This window comes from Aspergillus candidus (assembly GCF_002847045.1).
Source record: "Aspergillus candidus strain CBS 102.13 unplaced genomic scaffold BDW47scaffold_13, whole genome shotgun sequence".
NCBI lineage: Eukaryota > Fungi > Ascomycota > Eurotiomycetes > Eurotiales > Aspergillaceae > Aspergillus > Aspergillus candidus.
The window spans coordinates 420084-436734 of NW_020194018.1; the positions used below are offsets into that span (position 1 = coordinate 420084).

Below are 16651 nucleotides of genomic sequence, written 5' to 3' on the forward strand. Positions count from 1 at the left end.
ACCAGAACGCAAAAAGTATCGGCTACCTGAGCTCTTGCCTTGTCTGCTCAATGACAAAGCCCCCTGTCGGTTCCAACATATCATGATCGAGAGGCACTGTAGAGAATCTCACTCAGTAACCACTGTCTCTCCATCTTCCTTCATCGGCTTGAAAGAAACCTCAACAGGGTCGTTCCCGATCCCCCTCTTCTTTGCATCCTCAAGGATAGCCACCGTCGCTGTGGCCCCAATACGAGTCACGCCAAGGCTCATGACATGCAACAGGTCGTCCAAAGTACGAACGCCTCCAGCGGCCTTGACTTGGACCTTTTCGCCAGACTTTGCACGCATCAATTTCAAATCCCTGATAGTAGCGCCCTTGTAGTTGTAGGAGCCGTCCGACTGTTTCACAAAACCGTACCCCGTCGAGGTCTTCACAAAGGCAACACCGAGCTGGGTGCAGATCTCACAGAGACGAGCGATATGCTCCGGTTGCAAGTAGTCATTTTCGAAAATGACCTTGAGGATCGCCTGGTGCGCCGTAACCGCCTCGTTGATCCGGCGAATCTCATCGGACACGTACCCCCAGTCGCCGCCGAGGACCTTTCCGATGTTGACTACCATGTCGATCTCTGCGCCGCCAGCTTGTGCAGCAGCGGTGGCTTCGGCAACCTTGATTTCGGTTGTGCTGTTGCCGTGAGGAAACCCTATCACGGGGCATACGAGAACGTCGCTGCCGGCGAGTTCCTGTTTGGCGAGAGGGATGAGGTAAGGCTTCACGCAGGCCGTTGCAACATGATGATCCCGGGCGATTTGGAGGCCCGCCCGGATGTCGTTGTCAGTCATGGTAGGGTGGAGGAGAGAATGGTCGATCATCTTGGCCAGTTGAGGCAGAGACACTTTGATGGTGTTCCGGGATGCCATTTTGCGGATTGACAGAAGAATTGGGTAGGATGGTAGGCAGATGTATGAGAATATGTGTGGTCACTCTTGCACCTGAGTTGATGTTTGGGAACACGAGATGGGATTCCTTGCGTCTTTCAGTATTTAAACTGTCCATGTCATTGAGCTCATCTACAGCAACATACCGGTAACCGGATAAATTACTTTATAAGGTAGGGGTTCCACCGGAGCTTATCTGCAAGAATCTCCACTTTTCCCCGATGGGTCGGAAGAGTTGTTGGGCCTCGCTCTTCACTTCTGACTTCAATCACACAGAACTAATAATGGCTCCGAAGAAAAAGCGGACGAAGGTAGGCAGTGCATGCAAGCGCTGTCGTCACCAGAAACTCAAGGTGGGCCCTTGGATGGATAGATACTTCCTGCAGATCGCCCGTCGCTGACTATGTAGTGCGACATCCAACGCCCCTGCACTTTGTGTGTCCGAGCCGGGGTGGACTGCCAAAGTGGCCCATATGATCGGTGGAGGGCGGTCCAGATGCCACAAGCTGGTGGTGAGGAGAATCGCAGCAGAGGACGCAACCGGACGTCATCTGGACAACCAGGTTCTGCAGCATGTCAACTGGAGACACCCGACGGAAAGGATGGCGAACCAGGCCTCGCCGACCAACCATGGTCTAGTTCGACCATGTCCCTAGTAGAAGAGGTCAGCATTGATGAGCCCCAGCCCTCGGTGGTTATCCACTGCTGAAGCCCCATGGAGGCATTCCACTTCCACGACGCCACTACGCCAGACATGTCGATGACAACGGCCTTGCCAGGTGGTCAGAGACAACCCCGGCCGGAGAACTCTGGACCAAGAAACAATAATTCGATCGGAAGAAAGGCGAGGCGCCTGCCTGCCTCAAACCCACGGCTACAAGCAAACCGCGCCCAACTATCTGAGCTAGTCTCACTGTTTCCCTCGCGCGAAGTGGCAGCGTTGCTGGTTGACACGTACTTTGATCGGGTTCATTGGTTCATGCTTATCTTCCAACAGGACGACTTCCGGCGGACTTGGCAGCAGATGTACGATTATCCTGTCGAGGAGTTGATAAGTGTCTACCCGAATCCCGGGTTCATTGGCACTTTCCTGGTGGTCATCGGTATTGCACTGCGATATACTGGCGCGCACCGGCGCCATCTGCTGCAGGCGCACAACGTTGACCCAACGGCTTTCGAAGAGAAGATTTTGTCAACAGTCCAAGCCCATCTACTGGACATCATCTCTCTCGGGTCCCTGGAGGCAGTGCAGACCTGTGTGTTGCTCGGGACCTATTATCTCTTCCACGGCAACCCCGAACTCGCTTGGCCCGTGTGCGGCTGCGGTTTGCGAATCGCACAGGCCCTGGATTTGCATCGTAAGATGCCCAGCAGAGGGTCTACGTCCACAGAGATGCATCGACAGTACGAGACTCGAAAACGCTGTTGGTGGGCCATATATGAGATCGAAACATTTTGCTCCATGTCGTACGGCTACCCTCATGGGATCAAGGACTCGGACTGCGATGTTGAATTGTTGAATCCGTTGGCCAGGTCCTCTACTGGCCAGTCGCCTGCGACTTTTGATTCGACACACCAGTGTCCAGCCAATCTTCTAAGCTATAAGTATTTGATGTCCAAGCTGTCGAGACTCATCAAAGACGTCCTTACGGGCCTCTATGGTCTCGGGTTCCACGGGGGTATATCTGGCAGGCCAGGCGGCTTATCTAGCCTACAGAGTCTCATTCGGAAAGTATCTGACTTGGATATTCGGCTGCAAAGATGGAATGCAGAGATACCTGATCTGTTGCGCCTCGACACGCCTACCGCCTCTTCTACTTCATCGTATGGCTCTGTCGAAGAGATGGACCGGGACATTGGCGCTTCTGGCCCCAACTTTGAGAATCACATCTACCAGCTCCAGGCGCTTTCTCTCAAGCTCGCCTACGAGAACGCTCGGATCTTAGTCCACCGCCCGCTGATCGCGTACAAAATGGTCCGTCGAGCAGACAACGAGATCGACCGCACGACGAATAATCCGACTCAAGACCCTCTCCAGCTGTCCATGCGGGCTTGTCGAGACGCGGCCCTGAAGACTTCCGAGCTTGGAACGACTCACATCTTTTCTCTCGCCGCCGACACCTATGCAGCGTCATTTCTCGGCATCCATACCTTCACAGCTGGCCTGACGCTCTGTATCTTGAGCAGCATCGAGCCTCTTTCCCCGCAGTCCTACCTATCCAAAATCGGTCTGCGCCAACTGATGAGCATTCAGGCGCGTCTCAGGTCAGGGTCACGATCGGCTCTTGCTGCCCAGGGCTTGGACATCCTCAAGCGCTTGACCAAGTTGGTCCTGGAAAAAGAATACAAAGACATCACATTCTCGGAAGCCGAAGCAGCACCACTGCCAAGCCAAGGTGCCGACATGGACAGTAATGTGGATCGACAACAAGTGACCGAGAACATGCCTGATTACCATACGACTCATCTCGAAGGGAGCATGGGCGCAGACCCAACGGTTGACTATATAGAAGATCCGGCCATGTCCCAGGCCCTCTATGACTTTGACCAAGGCAGGTGTTTCTCATTTATGCTTAGCTATCAGTACCTTATCTAATGTTCCACGTGTAGTGCTCTCCGGCGACAATGCGGATGGCCCTCTCGAGCCTCTTTTCCCTGATCTAGTCAGTCTGGGCACTGGCTTTGGGCAAGAACAGGCTTGGATCTGGGGAATCGACAGTCTGGCTCAATGGCCAGACATACGATAACCAACTATGGATCATTCAGACATACGGTGACCAGCTAGGGGATCATTGTCATTGGCATAGGGCTGTTGCATGTTAGCTTTGCGTTGCAGAAATTATCACCCAGATCCGTATATCGCTTAATGCAGTGAATGTATCTGGAGTATTCGTGGTGTGCGTTAAATAGTCCAAGATGTCTATCCCAGAAAATCCCTCGCTGATTACTCTTTACCGCAGTGAGCCAGAAGCAAACGGTTCTCGTCAACATGGCTGCAGATTTTTTACTCGGTAGAAAGGTAGGTAGGTAGGTGTGGGGCTAATGTTTGTGTGCATATGCATACACTATAGGAAAGGAGCAAGATCTCATCGTACAAACACAAACTGAATTGAACCACACGAGAAAGTGGAATTGATTGACAGGTCTATTAGAAAAAAAATCACAAGCAAAAACAAAAAAAAAGATATACATGTTTTGATGATAGAAAAAAGAAAAAAGAGGGTATATGATACCAAATCAAACCAGGAAAAGAAGAGAAAACAGATAGTCGAAGCAAATTATAAAAAGACATAAAATGGATAGAGATCTAGATAGATATCGTACTTCGTAGTTGACATCTACTACCAGAGAACATAGAATTGGAACATCCTTCCTTTGCTTGCCGTGGAGGACATGGTCGTGTTTGTTTGTGCATATGGTCGCTCTCATAGATATTTAGAAGTCACTCTTCACAACTCAATGAAGAAAAAAAAAGAAAGAACTTCACCCCATAAATCATGAAAATATGTGCTAGGGTAAATCCCCCACCAGTATTGATCATTTCATTTCATTCCATTCCATTCAATACAATACCGTCCGTACGGTACCTTCCACTCTTCCAGTAGACTCTGATGGCGATTTGATCCGTCTGATCTGACAATCATATGGAAATATGGATTCGAACACAGAAGAAACCCGTTTTTCGGTCATCAAGTTTACCTTCTCCCCCTCTGTCCACGGAAACCCCCACCGCGACCTCTGGGATTCCGTCGCTTCTGGATCCGGCTGTTGCTACTGCTCGCTCCGTGGACCTTAGGCGCACCCAGTCCGCGGCGGCCACCATCGGAGGGCCTCTTCCTGGCATCGGCGTCGTTGCCGCCATCGTCAATGTCCATGTCGTCACCGCCGGCGTTCCTCTTCTGCTGGGACTGGCCCATCTTGTACTTTCCACGCTGGCCGCGGCGCACGGCGTCGGGGCCGCTAACAGCCGCGACGTAGGCATTGATGCCGCTTTCGCCGGCGCCAGCCTCGCCGTCCAGGCCGGCTGCGCCTGCGTCTGCGTCGTCGTCGCCCAGGAGAAGACGGCCGTCGGGGCCGTACTTGGCGGCGTGCTTGCGGCGCGAGCCGGGGCCCGTGTTGAGGAAGCGCACGCTGGGCTTCGTCGTGGAGATGTGCGCCAGGGCGTCGGGGGCCAGCAGATCGAGCGGGTTGTCCTCGGGCGACATCTCGCGGATGTACTGCTCGTTTCCGCTCTGCTGTCTGGGCTTCTTGCCGGGCTTGCCGCGGCCTGCGGCGTTGGCGCCTTTGTTGGCGCGCATGGTGCCCTCTGCGTCGATCTCGATCTCGCTGGCGTCGTCGTCGGAGCCCAGGTCGGAGCCCGAGAGGTCGGAGTCGTCGTAGACGGCTTTGTCGAAGGCGTTGGAGAAGGCCTTGCCGTCGCTGGGGGCGGCGGCAGTCTTGTTCTTGGCGTTGTCTTCGTCCTCGTCTTCGTCGTTCTCGCCGGCCTTCTTCTTCTTGCGGCGTTCGCGCAGCTTGCGGATGTTGGTGACCAGTTTGCGGTCCTCGTCGCCGACGACCTCTTCGATGGCGGCGGCGCCGAAGCGACGCATCAGTCGGTCCAGGATACCCTTGACCTTGCTGCGCAGGCGGCCCTTGTGCTCCTTGCTCCAGACCATGAGGTTGGGAACCATAGTGGCCAGGCGGGGGCGGAGAAGATCGTCCGGCAGGACGACGACGGCCACCTTGGCGAAGCCGAGGACAGAGCGGACGATTTCGCGGTTGTTGCTAGTGAGGAACAACTCTACGGTCTGCACAAGGTCGGATTGCACATTGGGTTGGAGCTGCTTGTGGAAGTCGAAGAACAGTCGCGACAGCGCCGTCACCGACGCGGCGACCATGTGGGGTGAGCTACCCGCCAGACCGGCCGAGACCATGGTGAAGAACTCGTCGATGGTGGCCGGGGCATCCGGGGCGTCATCGGGCATATGGGGCACCAGCGAGTTGCGGATCTTGGTGCCGGCGGGGTTGCGCTCCTCATCGGCCGTCCTCTTCGCGAGGTGGACGAGAAGGTCGAAAGAGGCGGTCCGGGCCTTCTCGTTACTCTCCTTGCATCCGAGGACCACCTCGGAGAGGATGGAGGGAATGAAATGCAAGTCAGAGGTGGGAAGGTATGTGACCAGTTCGTCGATGGCGAGCATGCGGTCTCGGCGCGCAGATGCCGGGGTCTTGTCTGCAGTCGACAGGATAAGAGTCTGGAGCTCCGAGCTCCGTTCCACCAGGGCCTCGGCCCCGGTTTCTGTCGAAGCCAGGCGGGGGATTAGCTTGTAGGCCTTCTTGATCAGCTGCTGGTCGCCGGTGATGCCGTTCAGGATGTTCGCGGCCATAGCGAAGAGGCTCGCAAAGCTCGTCCGAGGGAGGTAGATCGACATGGCAATAACCAAGTCAATGAGAGTGTGAGAAGTCGGCGGCATCTTGTTGCCGGATCCACCCTGCTGGTGGCCACCTTGCTTGCTTGCGGTCTCCTGCTCGGAGGCCACGGACGACTCGAGCATAGAAGTAACGCGGGTGAATGTTTCGTTCAGTTCCTAGACACATGGTTAAAAAGACACGTCATAGCGAGAGCAACTCGAATCTACTAACCTTCTCCGGGGTGATGCTCAGGTAAGAGTTGATACACTGGAGGATGTAGCCTCGGTAGTGGGGCAACGTCTGGCTGTATACGTTGAACAACACCGCAAGCAAGTTACTCGCGAACGAGGAAAGGTGGGCGAGGTTCTTCTTGGCCGCCTTCTTGGTGATTCTCCGCTGAAGGATCAGGTCGTCACCTTCTGACTCCACCGACAAGATGGCCTGGTTCGAATCCACCAAGTTCTGCAGGGCCTTGCAGATCTCCACACGGAGATCCGTCTGTTTATAGAGAACGTTGGAGAGGAGCTCAGCAAAGGACTGGTCAAAGCTCTCCACCAGATCCAAGGGCAGCTCGCAGTACCCCGGAAGAATGGACCACGTCTGCTGGACGAGGGTCTCGAAGATCTTCGCCTCGACCGTCTTCTCCGCAGAGGCGTAGTCCGTCCTCTTCTGGTACAAAGATTCACTCAGAGGAACAAGCTCAGAGCGGAAATGGCCCAAGTTCGTGTTGGTGACATGGTCCCGAAGAATGGGGAGGAACCACACGCGGCCAGGCTGGCCGGCCTTCTGATCGATGATGTTCAGAGGCAGGATTTCCAGAACCGCCGCCGGACCCATAGCCTCAACCGCACTGCCGAGAACCTGGTCGGCCTCCTTCTTCCCGTGGAACGACTCGTTAGTGCGGAGTTCTCCCACAATCCGGACAATGTCCTCCAGGAAGGGGCTCGCCCGCCACTTGAAGCAGTCGAACGCGGCCGAGCAGACATTGAACACTTCCATCCATGCGGTCTGGTACTTCACCGACAGGAGACCCGTCGCGGCCTTGGCCAGCTTCTCCAGGGTCTTCTCGTCGTAGATCGACGGCTCGATGATCACGCTGTTCGGGATGCAGTTGGCCAGGAACGAGACCAGGCATTCCGACGCCGACACGCGGATGTTGCTCGACGGCGAAGTCAGATAACCCGAAATCAGGTCGAACAGAGCCGGGAGCTTCTCGAAAGTATCCTCGGGGGCAACCTGAGCGGAGACATCGTATCCGCGGGACAAGACAGCAATCCACGGCGGCAAGAGCTGCGAATCGTTCTGCGCGGGCTTCAATTCCGAGATCGCGTCCAACAGACGGGGGAGTTTCGACGAGGAGAACTCGTTGGCCATGCTGGAAAAGATCACCTCGAAGACCTCAAAGGCACCCATCGTGATATACTCGTTGGTGGACCGGGAAGCGTTCATCAGTAGCTCGCACAAGGGCTCGATCTTCTTGCTGGGCCAGCCTCCCGATGCGGTCGCGACCGTCTTCACTAGCTGCAGAGAGTGGATGACCAGAGGATCGTGATTCTCTCGGCCTTGCTGGTCGTGGCGACCTCGCTTTTGCTTCGCCGCCGCAGCGATGCTATCGCCCAGCGTGCGCAGGCCGGTCTCTGCGCACATATCGGCAGCGGGGTGATCGAGCGACGGGCTCGGGGGCGGGGCCCGGAGCACCGCGATCAGGGAATCCTGCGCCCTCTTGCGCACCTTGGGCCGGTGGTCGACGGCCAAACTGAGCAGGCCCGCGATGGCCCGCCGGGGACCGATCTGGGTGTGCGGCAGATTCCACGCAGCGGCATCTTGGGCGATGAGCAGCGATTCGAGACAGCCGATGGAAGGTCGCAGGAGCGGAGCGTCAACCTCGGGCAGGGAAAGCGCGGGCGCGAGACTGGTGAGGATCTGCGAGAATTTGGAGCGGAGGATGGGAGCGGGGACATAAGCGGTGACGATGTCGAGCAGGTAGACCACGGAGGTGGCCAGGTCCTTGCTGACGATGCCCTGCTCAGCGGAAAGCGACTGGGAGAGCAGGGCGAGTAAGGCTGCGAAGTATGCGGTCGCAGAAAAATCGGCTTTTTGATCGCGAAGCGTGTCCTCCACTGCAGAGAGCACCACCGCCGTCTTTACCATCGAAAAAGCGCTGTTAACCACGGGCTCCCCACTGACGCCAGACGATTTGATGTTGGGTTGATGTGAACTTACATGGTGCTGATTCTGCAGTTTGGGGGACTTGATCTTCTCAAGCTTCTCCGCCAGCGTCGACATGATGAAACAGATCGACCGACAGGCCTAGGAGAACAATCGACGAGGATTGGGAGAGAAGAGGAAAGTAGTTGAAGGAGAAGGAAGTCAAGCGGTGGTTTGGATGCGGAGGAATTTTTTAGTGGTTGAAGAAAAAAAAAAACGGAAAAGGTACGGCGGGCGGTCTTGGCGCGCCTATCGATAGCGATAACCATTTACTACGGAGTAACTACCATTCGACTTCAGTATACTCCTTCTGTCAAGGATATTCGATTGTTTGCGGTCGTATGAATATGTGCTTTTGTTTTAAGAGTGTGGTTATAGTCTGTTGTGTAGTATATTCTACCACACACGCGCTATCTCCTCCCACCTTGGGTATGCCCCGACTAACCAAGCTAGGTGGGATATGCCCGAATAAAAGAAAAATAAGAATAAAGAAGAACTCGATATCGAGGCATAAACATCGTCAAGCATGATTGATCTTTCTTATACTCCAACAGATTCACCCTCATTACCTCCGTGACTCGTGAACATCACTCATCCTCCTTACTCCTTGATCGGATTTTCGTACTGCCCGGTTCGATGGCCAAACCCATCACACTCTAGGCGCGCTGCCTTGGTACCTCACCTTCTCCCCCTAGATCTATTGAGTATTTCTCCTTGGCAACTTATCGCATGAAGGAGAGCCAGAACGAGCTGGCGACCGTCGAGGGGGCACGCCCAGAGCGTTGAATCTGTCGAGACGTATAGAATTCTGGGTCACGAGTAGATGTTGCCCCGCTGCTTATGATGCCCCCCAAACACGATGGGGGCTAAAGAAAGGGGATTCTGAATGTTCCATCTAGAACAAAATCTCCCCGCTATGCTCGGCCTCGAAACCGAGGCCCCGAAGTTTGCCGTGTCGTTTCTTGTCGTTGCCTTTGCGGCGTTCTTCTTCCTTTTGCTTAAGCTCAAACACTTCCTGGAAGGAAGCCCGTTGGACGGTAGTGGGGAGTTCATCTTCCCTGTCGAGATCCTGGAGGAGTCAGCACACACAAGCCAAGAGGTAGTTCTAAAACGCGACAAAACCAAGAGAATGCGACGGGAATATCATCGGAAGAAGAAAAGAATCCCTTACAATTTCACCAAGTAACAACACATTCTCCCCTCTCACAAGGAAAATCCCCCTCGGGATATCAGCGTAGAGATTCCCAGCGTACAATCGCTCAACGGTATCTTGAAGAACAAGGTTGGCTGTGCGGGGCAGAGAGACTCGCGTTAGAAACCCGACCATTATTCACATTCCTTTTTCAATTCAAATGCGCGTGGGTGTGTGGCAGTCTCCTACCGAATTGATCCCAACTCCGCAACACGCCGATCAGTTTCCTCCCATCGCGGAGAACAAGGACGAGTTTCTCTAGTCAATATTATCAGCCAAGATCCTCTACAAAAAGAAAGCGAAGGCGTCAAAGAGACAATGGCAAGGCAAGACATGGCAACATACTGTCTGTCAAATCGAGTAGCTGGGCAGCGGTCGTGAACATCTGCGGTGGTAACTGCGGGGGACCCTGCGTTTGCGTCATGGGGCCGAGGGATTGGTTCTGCTGCTGCTGCTGCTGCTGCTGCGATAATCCCGGCGGGGGGATTCCTTGCTGGCCACCGGATGGGGGGTCGTTAATTGAGAGGCGCTCCATTGTTGGATTGAGGTCGAGGGTGGGTTGGAGAGGTCGGGGAAATCGACGATTATTCTAATGTCGTGCGACGAGTTTGCGGCGTCGGTTCGGGTGATTATCTTCGGATCGATTATTTGTGTAATTCAAGTGGTATAGCCACTGTCATTCTGCGAGGGAGGGTCTGCAATGAGAGACTTGTTGTGCGGAGGAAAGGAAGGCAGCTGATATCACTCGAGCGAACTTGAGCTGCGACCAGGTGTGGTGGGAGGACGGTGTTTGTCCTGTTTGTCGCCCTGTCCCGAAGGGATGATGGTGGACTAAAGGTTCGGAGTATACAACTGAATCAAGATTGAATATCAAGATCAACTCCAAGATAAAATGTAATGAACAGCCCATTACTTGGTTTTTCCACGAACTATTGCTTACTTCACTTGCGTCAGTCTTGCCAAAAATGGCCAAATGGCAGCAAAGGACATCTCGGATATTCTGACGAGATTGGCTACCACCCACATATATATATCAGCACCACATATTGATTTGCACAATGACCAATCTCTGGTACACAAATTGAATAAAATGTCCATTAGACAGAACGAACAAGTCTACTGACACCACCATTACGCCATGCAAGGCTGCGAAAGTTGCTTGTCTGACATCGGCGTCATCCAATTGCCAGAAGAACATTTAACACTGTGCAAGGCAGTTGGATACGAGGGAGTCAGAGATGAGATGAGATGTATCCAAACAGGTCCTCACCGGTCTCTGTCATGCATGCTCTCCCTGGTACCGGGGATTGATGCTATAGGTCAAACAGTCTACGGCGGTTCGCTCCTTGCTGGGTAAGAAAAGTCTTCGCTGTGAAGCGCCAGTCTGCCTTCTTCCCTTGTCCCTGGATCATCATCATCTCTCGATATTCAAGGATTAATTCCTTTGCTACAGAGCAACTATCAAACAATGATTTCAACGTCACGCATGGCTGGTACAAAGAAGCCTGTTCTTTGGCTTGTTCTGTGTTATCAAAACATGAACAAGCAAAACATCAACAAGATGTGACAGCGCTTGAGAAGTACTTTACAACAAAAAACAAAACCCGAAATGACAGTCATGGTAGCAGTCACAATGAAACAAATAATTGAACATGCCACGCTTTACAGCAAATCCACAACAGTCATCACCACTCGCCTCAAACCCCTCAAACCACCAAGACACAAAAAATCAAGCAACCCCCACCCCCCGCCTCTGCCCCCTCATCCTCCGCTCCCGTCGTCGACTATAAGGCGCACAGAACGGCTCATTCGCCGACCCAATACTCGCCCTCACAGTCTCCAACGAGCGATGATAAGCCGGACTCTCCGGCGGCGGCGGCAGCTGCATAACCTTAAACTGATCAACGCTGATAATCCTTAACCCATAAAGGTACTGCATCAGCTCGAAATCCGGCCGACTGCCCGCGAGCGTCTGACCGGCCTGGTAGTGCACGGTATCCACATGGTCCAGCATGGCGTCCCACGCTTTGCGGTCGGGGGAGTCGACGAAGCGCTCGCGGGGACAGAGGGGACAGCGCGCTGTGCTGGGAGGCTCGTGCGTGCGGAAGTGGCTTTGCACGTGGGTTCGCCAGTGGTCGGGTTCGGTGAAGGTTTGGTGGCAGTTGAGGATGTGGAAGAGGCAGATGTATGTATGTTGATTGGGGGCATGGTGGTGGTTGTGATCGTGAGGGGGGGCTTGGATAGGGCGGGTGGGAGGGGGGACTATGAGCGCGCCTGTTCCGTCGTCTTCGAGGATGGAGTGGTGGACGAGTCCTGATGCCCATCCTGTGTCTAGGGATAGGCGGGATGAGGAGGATGACGATGCCGAAGTGGTGTTATCGCTTGCTAGCGATGGAACGGCCGTTAGAGGCGGCATGGCGGGGAGAGAGGGAGAGAGAGAGAGAGACAGGGGCGATGTCAACGACGTGCGAGCGTTGTCGATATCTACCCCCTAACCCACAGCCCGAATCAGTGACCGATGCGATGGAGGTTTATGTCAAGCGATACTGCTGAAACAACAGATTTAGTCGATGAAGCCGGGTCTGAAGGATGGGAAATGTCTAGACACCGTGCGACCGCATCATCGAATCGAATCTTCAAACATGGGGTAAGCGATGGGGTTAGGGCGATCGGCGCGGGGCAATCGATCATTATCTATCATTACCTTTCCTTTGACTTGAGGAATCCGATTATGCGACAATCGTCTAAGATGGTGAAGACAGTGAAGAGAAACAAATTCATCAGCCATAATTCAATCAGATTGGTTCAAGACCAAGACAACCAAGAGGAAAAGGCTGTGTGTGACTCTTCGTCTTATTCCCGACTGCGGCTCTACTTATTTTTATTCCTTAGTATTTCAAAGGTACTTTAGTATTTGCTTCTTCCAACAAAGCGACTGGTGCCACGTTCAGCGAGACGTGTTCTTCTTCTCTAACTATTCTACCTACTCTATTCTATTTCATGTCAATATTTCACTCCACGCGGTGCATTTTTCATCTACTTTGTCTACTTGGGACAATAAACAAAAAAGTAGTGTGGTATGTAAGATCGATACAGAAATAGCACGCTGACAGGCATATCGCGGCAGTGTATGGACAATCCAACTTGATTGGGCTGTGGATATCAGTCGATGCAGGACAGGAGGAATGAGGGACATCGTGAATGTACCTAGCTCTGGCTGCTGATTTAGCTGCTCATGTAGTCCAATAGGGCTGTTTACCAGGGACTGACTAGATTGATGTTAATGTCATGACAGTAGACTCTATCAGTGTGATAGAACGGTTACAAGGGTTGATCATGAAGCAAGCAAGCAAACCTATATCAAGTCTATAAGCCACACCAGAATATAACCTCATCTGTCTACTAATCACTGCTAAAGAAAATCAATTCCAACACCAAAATAGTGATTATTTATCCCAGTGACAACTGCCGATCGGCCTATTCTCCTACCTAGGTATCCTACCTCTTCGTCAATGAACAACTCCGATCCAGTCTATACAGTATACCAACAAAAGTACAATCCACATGCCCTAAAAACCTCACTACACACAAGCACGAGCAAAACACACATGCAAAGCGAGAAAGAAAGGAGAAGAAAATCAAGAGTCAATCATGCATGTTTCAAATACACAACCACCTATCTATCAATCTATCTATCTACCTCCCTGTTAGAGGTTGAGAATCATACCATCACACCTACCCAAGGTGGTACTAATGATATCAACCAAGACGATCATGCAATCCGTGCATAATCAAATCACATCGAGATCTTCCGAACCGCATAACATAGCTTAACCAAGTAGTAGCTAGGTACTACCTACTTTACCTGAGTAGAGACAACCCAGTGCAAGCTCCCCTGTATTTCCCCGGTATAATATGTATTATATTATATTATATCAGATTATATCATATCATGATATAATATATGACACTGACAATGAACATCATGCGATGCACGTACTTTTCATTATCTGAAAATTTTTTACCTCGGTTAGATAACTCACTCCAGCACGTACGTAGGACCGGAGATAAAATCCCAGACAGGGCAGAACAATCAGCCGGCTAGACGGGATCGGCCCATCATTCGAATATCCCAGGGTAGACTAAGTACCTAGGTAGGGAGTAGATACGGCACTATAGATAGCGCTACAAAACCCAATTGGAAAATTGGTATCGGCGTACCCCGACTTGTCAATCCATCCCCCTTTCAAGTTTTCCCCCCTTCCTCGGATCTGGGCCGAGTTAACTGCTCTAGTACAGCTCGCAAGCTCCCTGTTTTTTTCATGGTTGATTCCCCGGGAAGAGAGGGGGGGAGATCGGCGGCATGTGAAGGGCTTACCCCATAGTTAGCTAACTACTCCGTGCTGGATTATGATTATCTATCGAAGGATTCAGGGACTAGGTGCCTGGTTTCACATGTGATTGTGAAGATTGTGATTCCATCATCAAATACTACTACTCTATTCATGTAGAACTGGTTTAATGATAATCAACTTTTCTTGTATTCCGTTATCCGTATCCGTATCCGTATCCTGCTAGAGGGTCTATTTGTATAATAATAATTCAGGCCAAAGAAAATAGTAGGTGACAAATGGGGGGGATATGAAATTAATGGCCGTAGCCAGTGCTTTTTGGTAAACATATCGAAGGGGCTGAAGAGCTGAACTGGTCACAGAGGGGAAAAGTGGAGGAAAAGTGGAAGAAGGGAGAGTGTAGCCAAAGAGAAAAGGAAAAAAGTCCATCCGTCTATATTCGGAGACGCCTCGCAAAATGTATTCCAGCAATCAAACATGAAGTTAAAAAATAAATCGAATCAAATCCTGACACCAAGGATGCCCACAGAAGTAAAGAAAAGGGGGGAAGAAGCGAAGAGAATAAAAAAAAAAACAACACTGTAAATGCACATGGTCTATTCGTTTCGTGGCGCGCGTGAAATCGAAGTTGATCTTAGATGGGTACGGAGACGCGGGCTGATCAGAACCGCTCCGCCAGATCACCACCCGCAACCGAGTTGTTGGTCGACGAAGAGACCGTCGTAAAACCATTGACCGGGTTCAGCATGTCCTGAACGGCCACTTTGGGAACCTGAGGCACCGGCAGCTTGCGTTGCGTGCCGTCGGACCGAGACATGATGTCGCTGATCGTGGGACCAACGTGGCCTTGATTCGGGCTGTAGTAGTTGGGACCCTCCGGCTGAGGTTCCATCGGAGCCAGAGCAGGAGTATGGTGCAGCGACAGGTGACGGATCGACGGCAGGTGCAGGTCGGTGGCCCCTTGCGGCCTTAACCGTGGCGAGTGAGCCGGAGTGGCCAACGGAGTGTGGTCCGGAGTCGGCGAGAGGGAGTCGTGGGAGAAGGTGGGGGAGGAGGGAGCGGTCGAGTTGGGAGAGTTGGGCCTCGAGCGTTTGATGCGGTGCGACGCGTACGGGTCCTCGTCCTCATGCGAGTGCGAGCGGCTCATGCTGTGCGAGATAGCATAGGCGGACAGCGACGGCAGACGGCCGTTGCTCTGGTGGCGAGAGCCGAACAGCGGGGGGCCGCGGGGCCCGGCCTGGAACCCGAAGTGCTCGTCACGCTCGACCTGAGACGCAGCAGTAGCCAGGAGGTTGATATCCATGCCCGACGAAGCCCGGTCGTTACTGCGAGGGTACGGGCCCAGGTTCGACCGCATGTGGCCTGCAAAGTTGGAGTACGAATGAGGCGGGGAGACATCCGGCGAGCCGACCTGCGACACGGGGGCGGATCGGGTGATGGGCTTGGTCGGAGGCGGCATCATCGAGCCTGCATTAGCCATCGCAGTGTCCTGACCCGCCGCCGCCGCTGCCGCCGCCGCCGCCAGATGCTGAGCCTTGTTACTCCTCCGCGAGTTGGGGTTGTTGTGAATCCTCGAGTGGCGGGTCAGTTCGTCGGAGCGACTGAAGCGCTTCGTGCAACCGGGGAACTGGCACGCGTGCGGCTTTTCCCCCGTATGCGTGCGGATGTGTCTGGTCTGATGCTCCAGACGGTGGAAAGCACGGTCACAGAGGGGGCACTTGTAAGGGCGAGGCAGATCCTGGCGGACCTCCTCGGTGGCCGGACGAGCACCCTTCATAAGGGGAGGTAGAAGGCCGACAGACGAAGCCATTGATGCGTTAGACTGGGCACTGGAGGGAGTGGAAGGGCCTTTGGGGCTAGCCACAGGGGTGGTAGGGTTGGAGTGGGCGATGGTATTCTGAGGGTTCAGTAGATTAGAAAAATCCACTGGAGAGGGCGGTGGCGGCATGTGAAGCTCTTCCTAGTCAAGATTGCGGAGGAAAAGAGAGCTGTGAGACAGGGCGGGCCTTTTAAGCAGAAACACGCTCGGCAAAATAGAACCGAGGCGAAAGCAGATCTGTCGCAACAGCAGGGGGGGATGAGCTAAATCGGATATGTGATCGACACCCGATATCACCCCAGAAGGAGATAGCCTTGGCGGTCGAGGTATCGCGAGGGTATCACAGGCAAGCTCTGAAATCGTCCAGTGGAGGAGTAGTATAGACGAGATAGATTCTACCGGTTGGAGGAAGGGTTGCAGCAAGTGATTTTAAGAAAGAATCCTTAAGGGATATGGAATGTGGCAGATGGTGTGGTAGCGATGGGAACCCGGAATCGGAAAACGAACCCAGTCAGGTAGCTATAGCGAGTCGAGATAGACGGAGTCGAGCAAAAGAGGCACGAAGTAAAAGGGGGAGAAGGGAAAGAGGAAAAGTCTGGAGAAGACGATCTGGGGAGAGGAATATATATGAAGGAGAAAAAGAATGGAGGAGGGGGGGAAGGAGGGAAGAAATGGAGCTCGGGGGAGGGGAGGAAAAGAGAGAGAGAGAGAAGAGCGCGCGTGCAAGACTGAGCAGAGTCACAGAGGGGGGTGTTATCGGAATCAAAGGCA

General features: G+C 53.2%; 7 protein-coding genes across 7 annotated transcripts; 1 reads left to right on the forward strand and 6 right to left on the reverse strand.

Moving 5' to 3' along the window:
• Nucleotides 1–108: 108 nt before the first annotated feature.
• On the reverse strand, nt 109–903 carry BDW47DRAFT_124538 (2-deoxyribose-5-phosphate aldolase; the record flags this gene model as incomplete). Its single annotated transcript, XM_024816276.1, has 1 exon — nt 109–903. The coding sequence occupies one exon, from the start codon at nt 901–903 to the stop codon at nt 109–111; it is 795 nt and encodes a 264-aa protein (XP_024673557.1).
• Nucleotides 904–1517: 614 nt separating this feature from the next.
• On the forward strand, nt 1518–3751 carry BDW47DRAFT_13788 (transcription factor domain-containing protein). Its single transcript, XM_024818298.1, has 2 exons — nt 1518–3473; nt 3532–3751. The coding sequence occupies exons 1-2, from the start codon at nt 1637–1639 to the stop codon at nt 3666–3668; spliced, it is 1974 nt and encodes a 657-aa protein (XP_024673558.1). The 5' UTR covers nt 1518–1636; the 3' UTR covers nt 3669–3751.
• A 370-nt stretch (nt 3752–4121) lies between these two features.
• On the reverse strand, nt 4122–4458 carry BDW47DRAFT_13790 (uncharacterized protein). The gene has a single exon (XM_024818299.1). It carries the CDS (start codon nt 4348–4350, stop codon nt 4159–4161), a length of 192 nt encoding a protein of 63 aa, XP_024673559.1. The 5' UTR covers nt 4351–4458; the 3' UTR covers nt 4122–4158.
• On the reverse strand, nt 4459–8679 carry BDW47DRAFT_130921 (mRNA-binding protein RRP12). Its single transcript, XM_024817202.1, has 3 exons — nt 8533–8679; nt 6541–8451; nt 4459–6485 (listed from the first exon to the last, which is right to left on the reverse strand). The coding sequence occupies exons 1-3, from the start codon at nt 8593–8595 to the stop codon at nt 4617–4619; spliced, it is 3843 nt and encodes a 1280-aa protein (XP_024673560.1). The 5' UTR covers nt 8596–8679; the 3' UTR covers nt 4459–4616.
• A 188-nt stretch (nt 8680–8867) lies between these two features.
• BDW47DRAFT_103249 (U6 snRNA-associated Sm-like protein LSm1) lies at nt 8868–10481 on the reverse strand. The gene is made up of 4 exons (XM_024812029.1): nt 10055–10481; nt 9899–9967; nt 9689–9804; nt 8868–9586 (listed from the first exon to the last, which is right to left on the reverse strand). Exons 1-4 carry the CDS (start codon nt 10242–10244, stop codon nt 9413–9415), a joined length of 549 nt encoding a protein of 182 aa, XP_024673561.1. The 5' UTR covers nt 10245–10481; the 3' UTR covers nt 8868–9412.
• An 829-nt stretch (nt 10482–11310) lies between these two features.
• BDW47DRAFT_13800 (uncharacterized protein) lies at nt 11311–12458 on the reverse strand. Its single transcript, XM_024818300.1, has one exon. The coding sequence runs from the start codon at nt 12123–12125 to the stop codon at nt 11439–11441; it is 687 nt and encodes a 228-aa protein (XP_024673562.1). The 5' UTR covers nt 12126–12458; the 3' UTR covers nt 11311–11438.
• Nucleotides 12459–14231: 1773 nt separating this feature from the next.
• On the reverse strand, nt 14232–16651 carry BDW47DRAFT_103255 (catabolite repressor). The gene has a single exon (XM_024812030.1). It carries the CDS (start codon nt 16007–16009, stop codon nt 14723–14725), a length of 1287 nt encoding a protein of 428 aa, XP_024673563.1. The 5' UTR covers nt 16010–16651; the 3' UTR covers nt 14232–14722.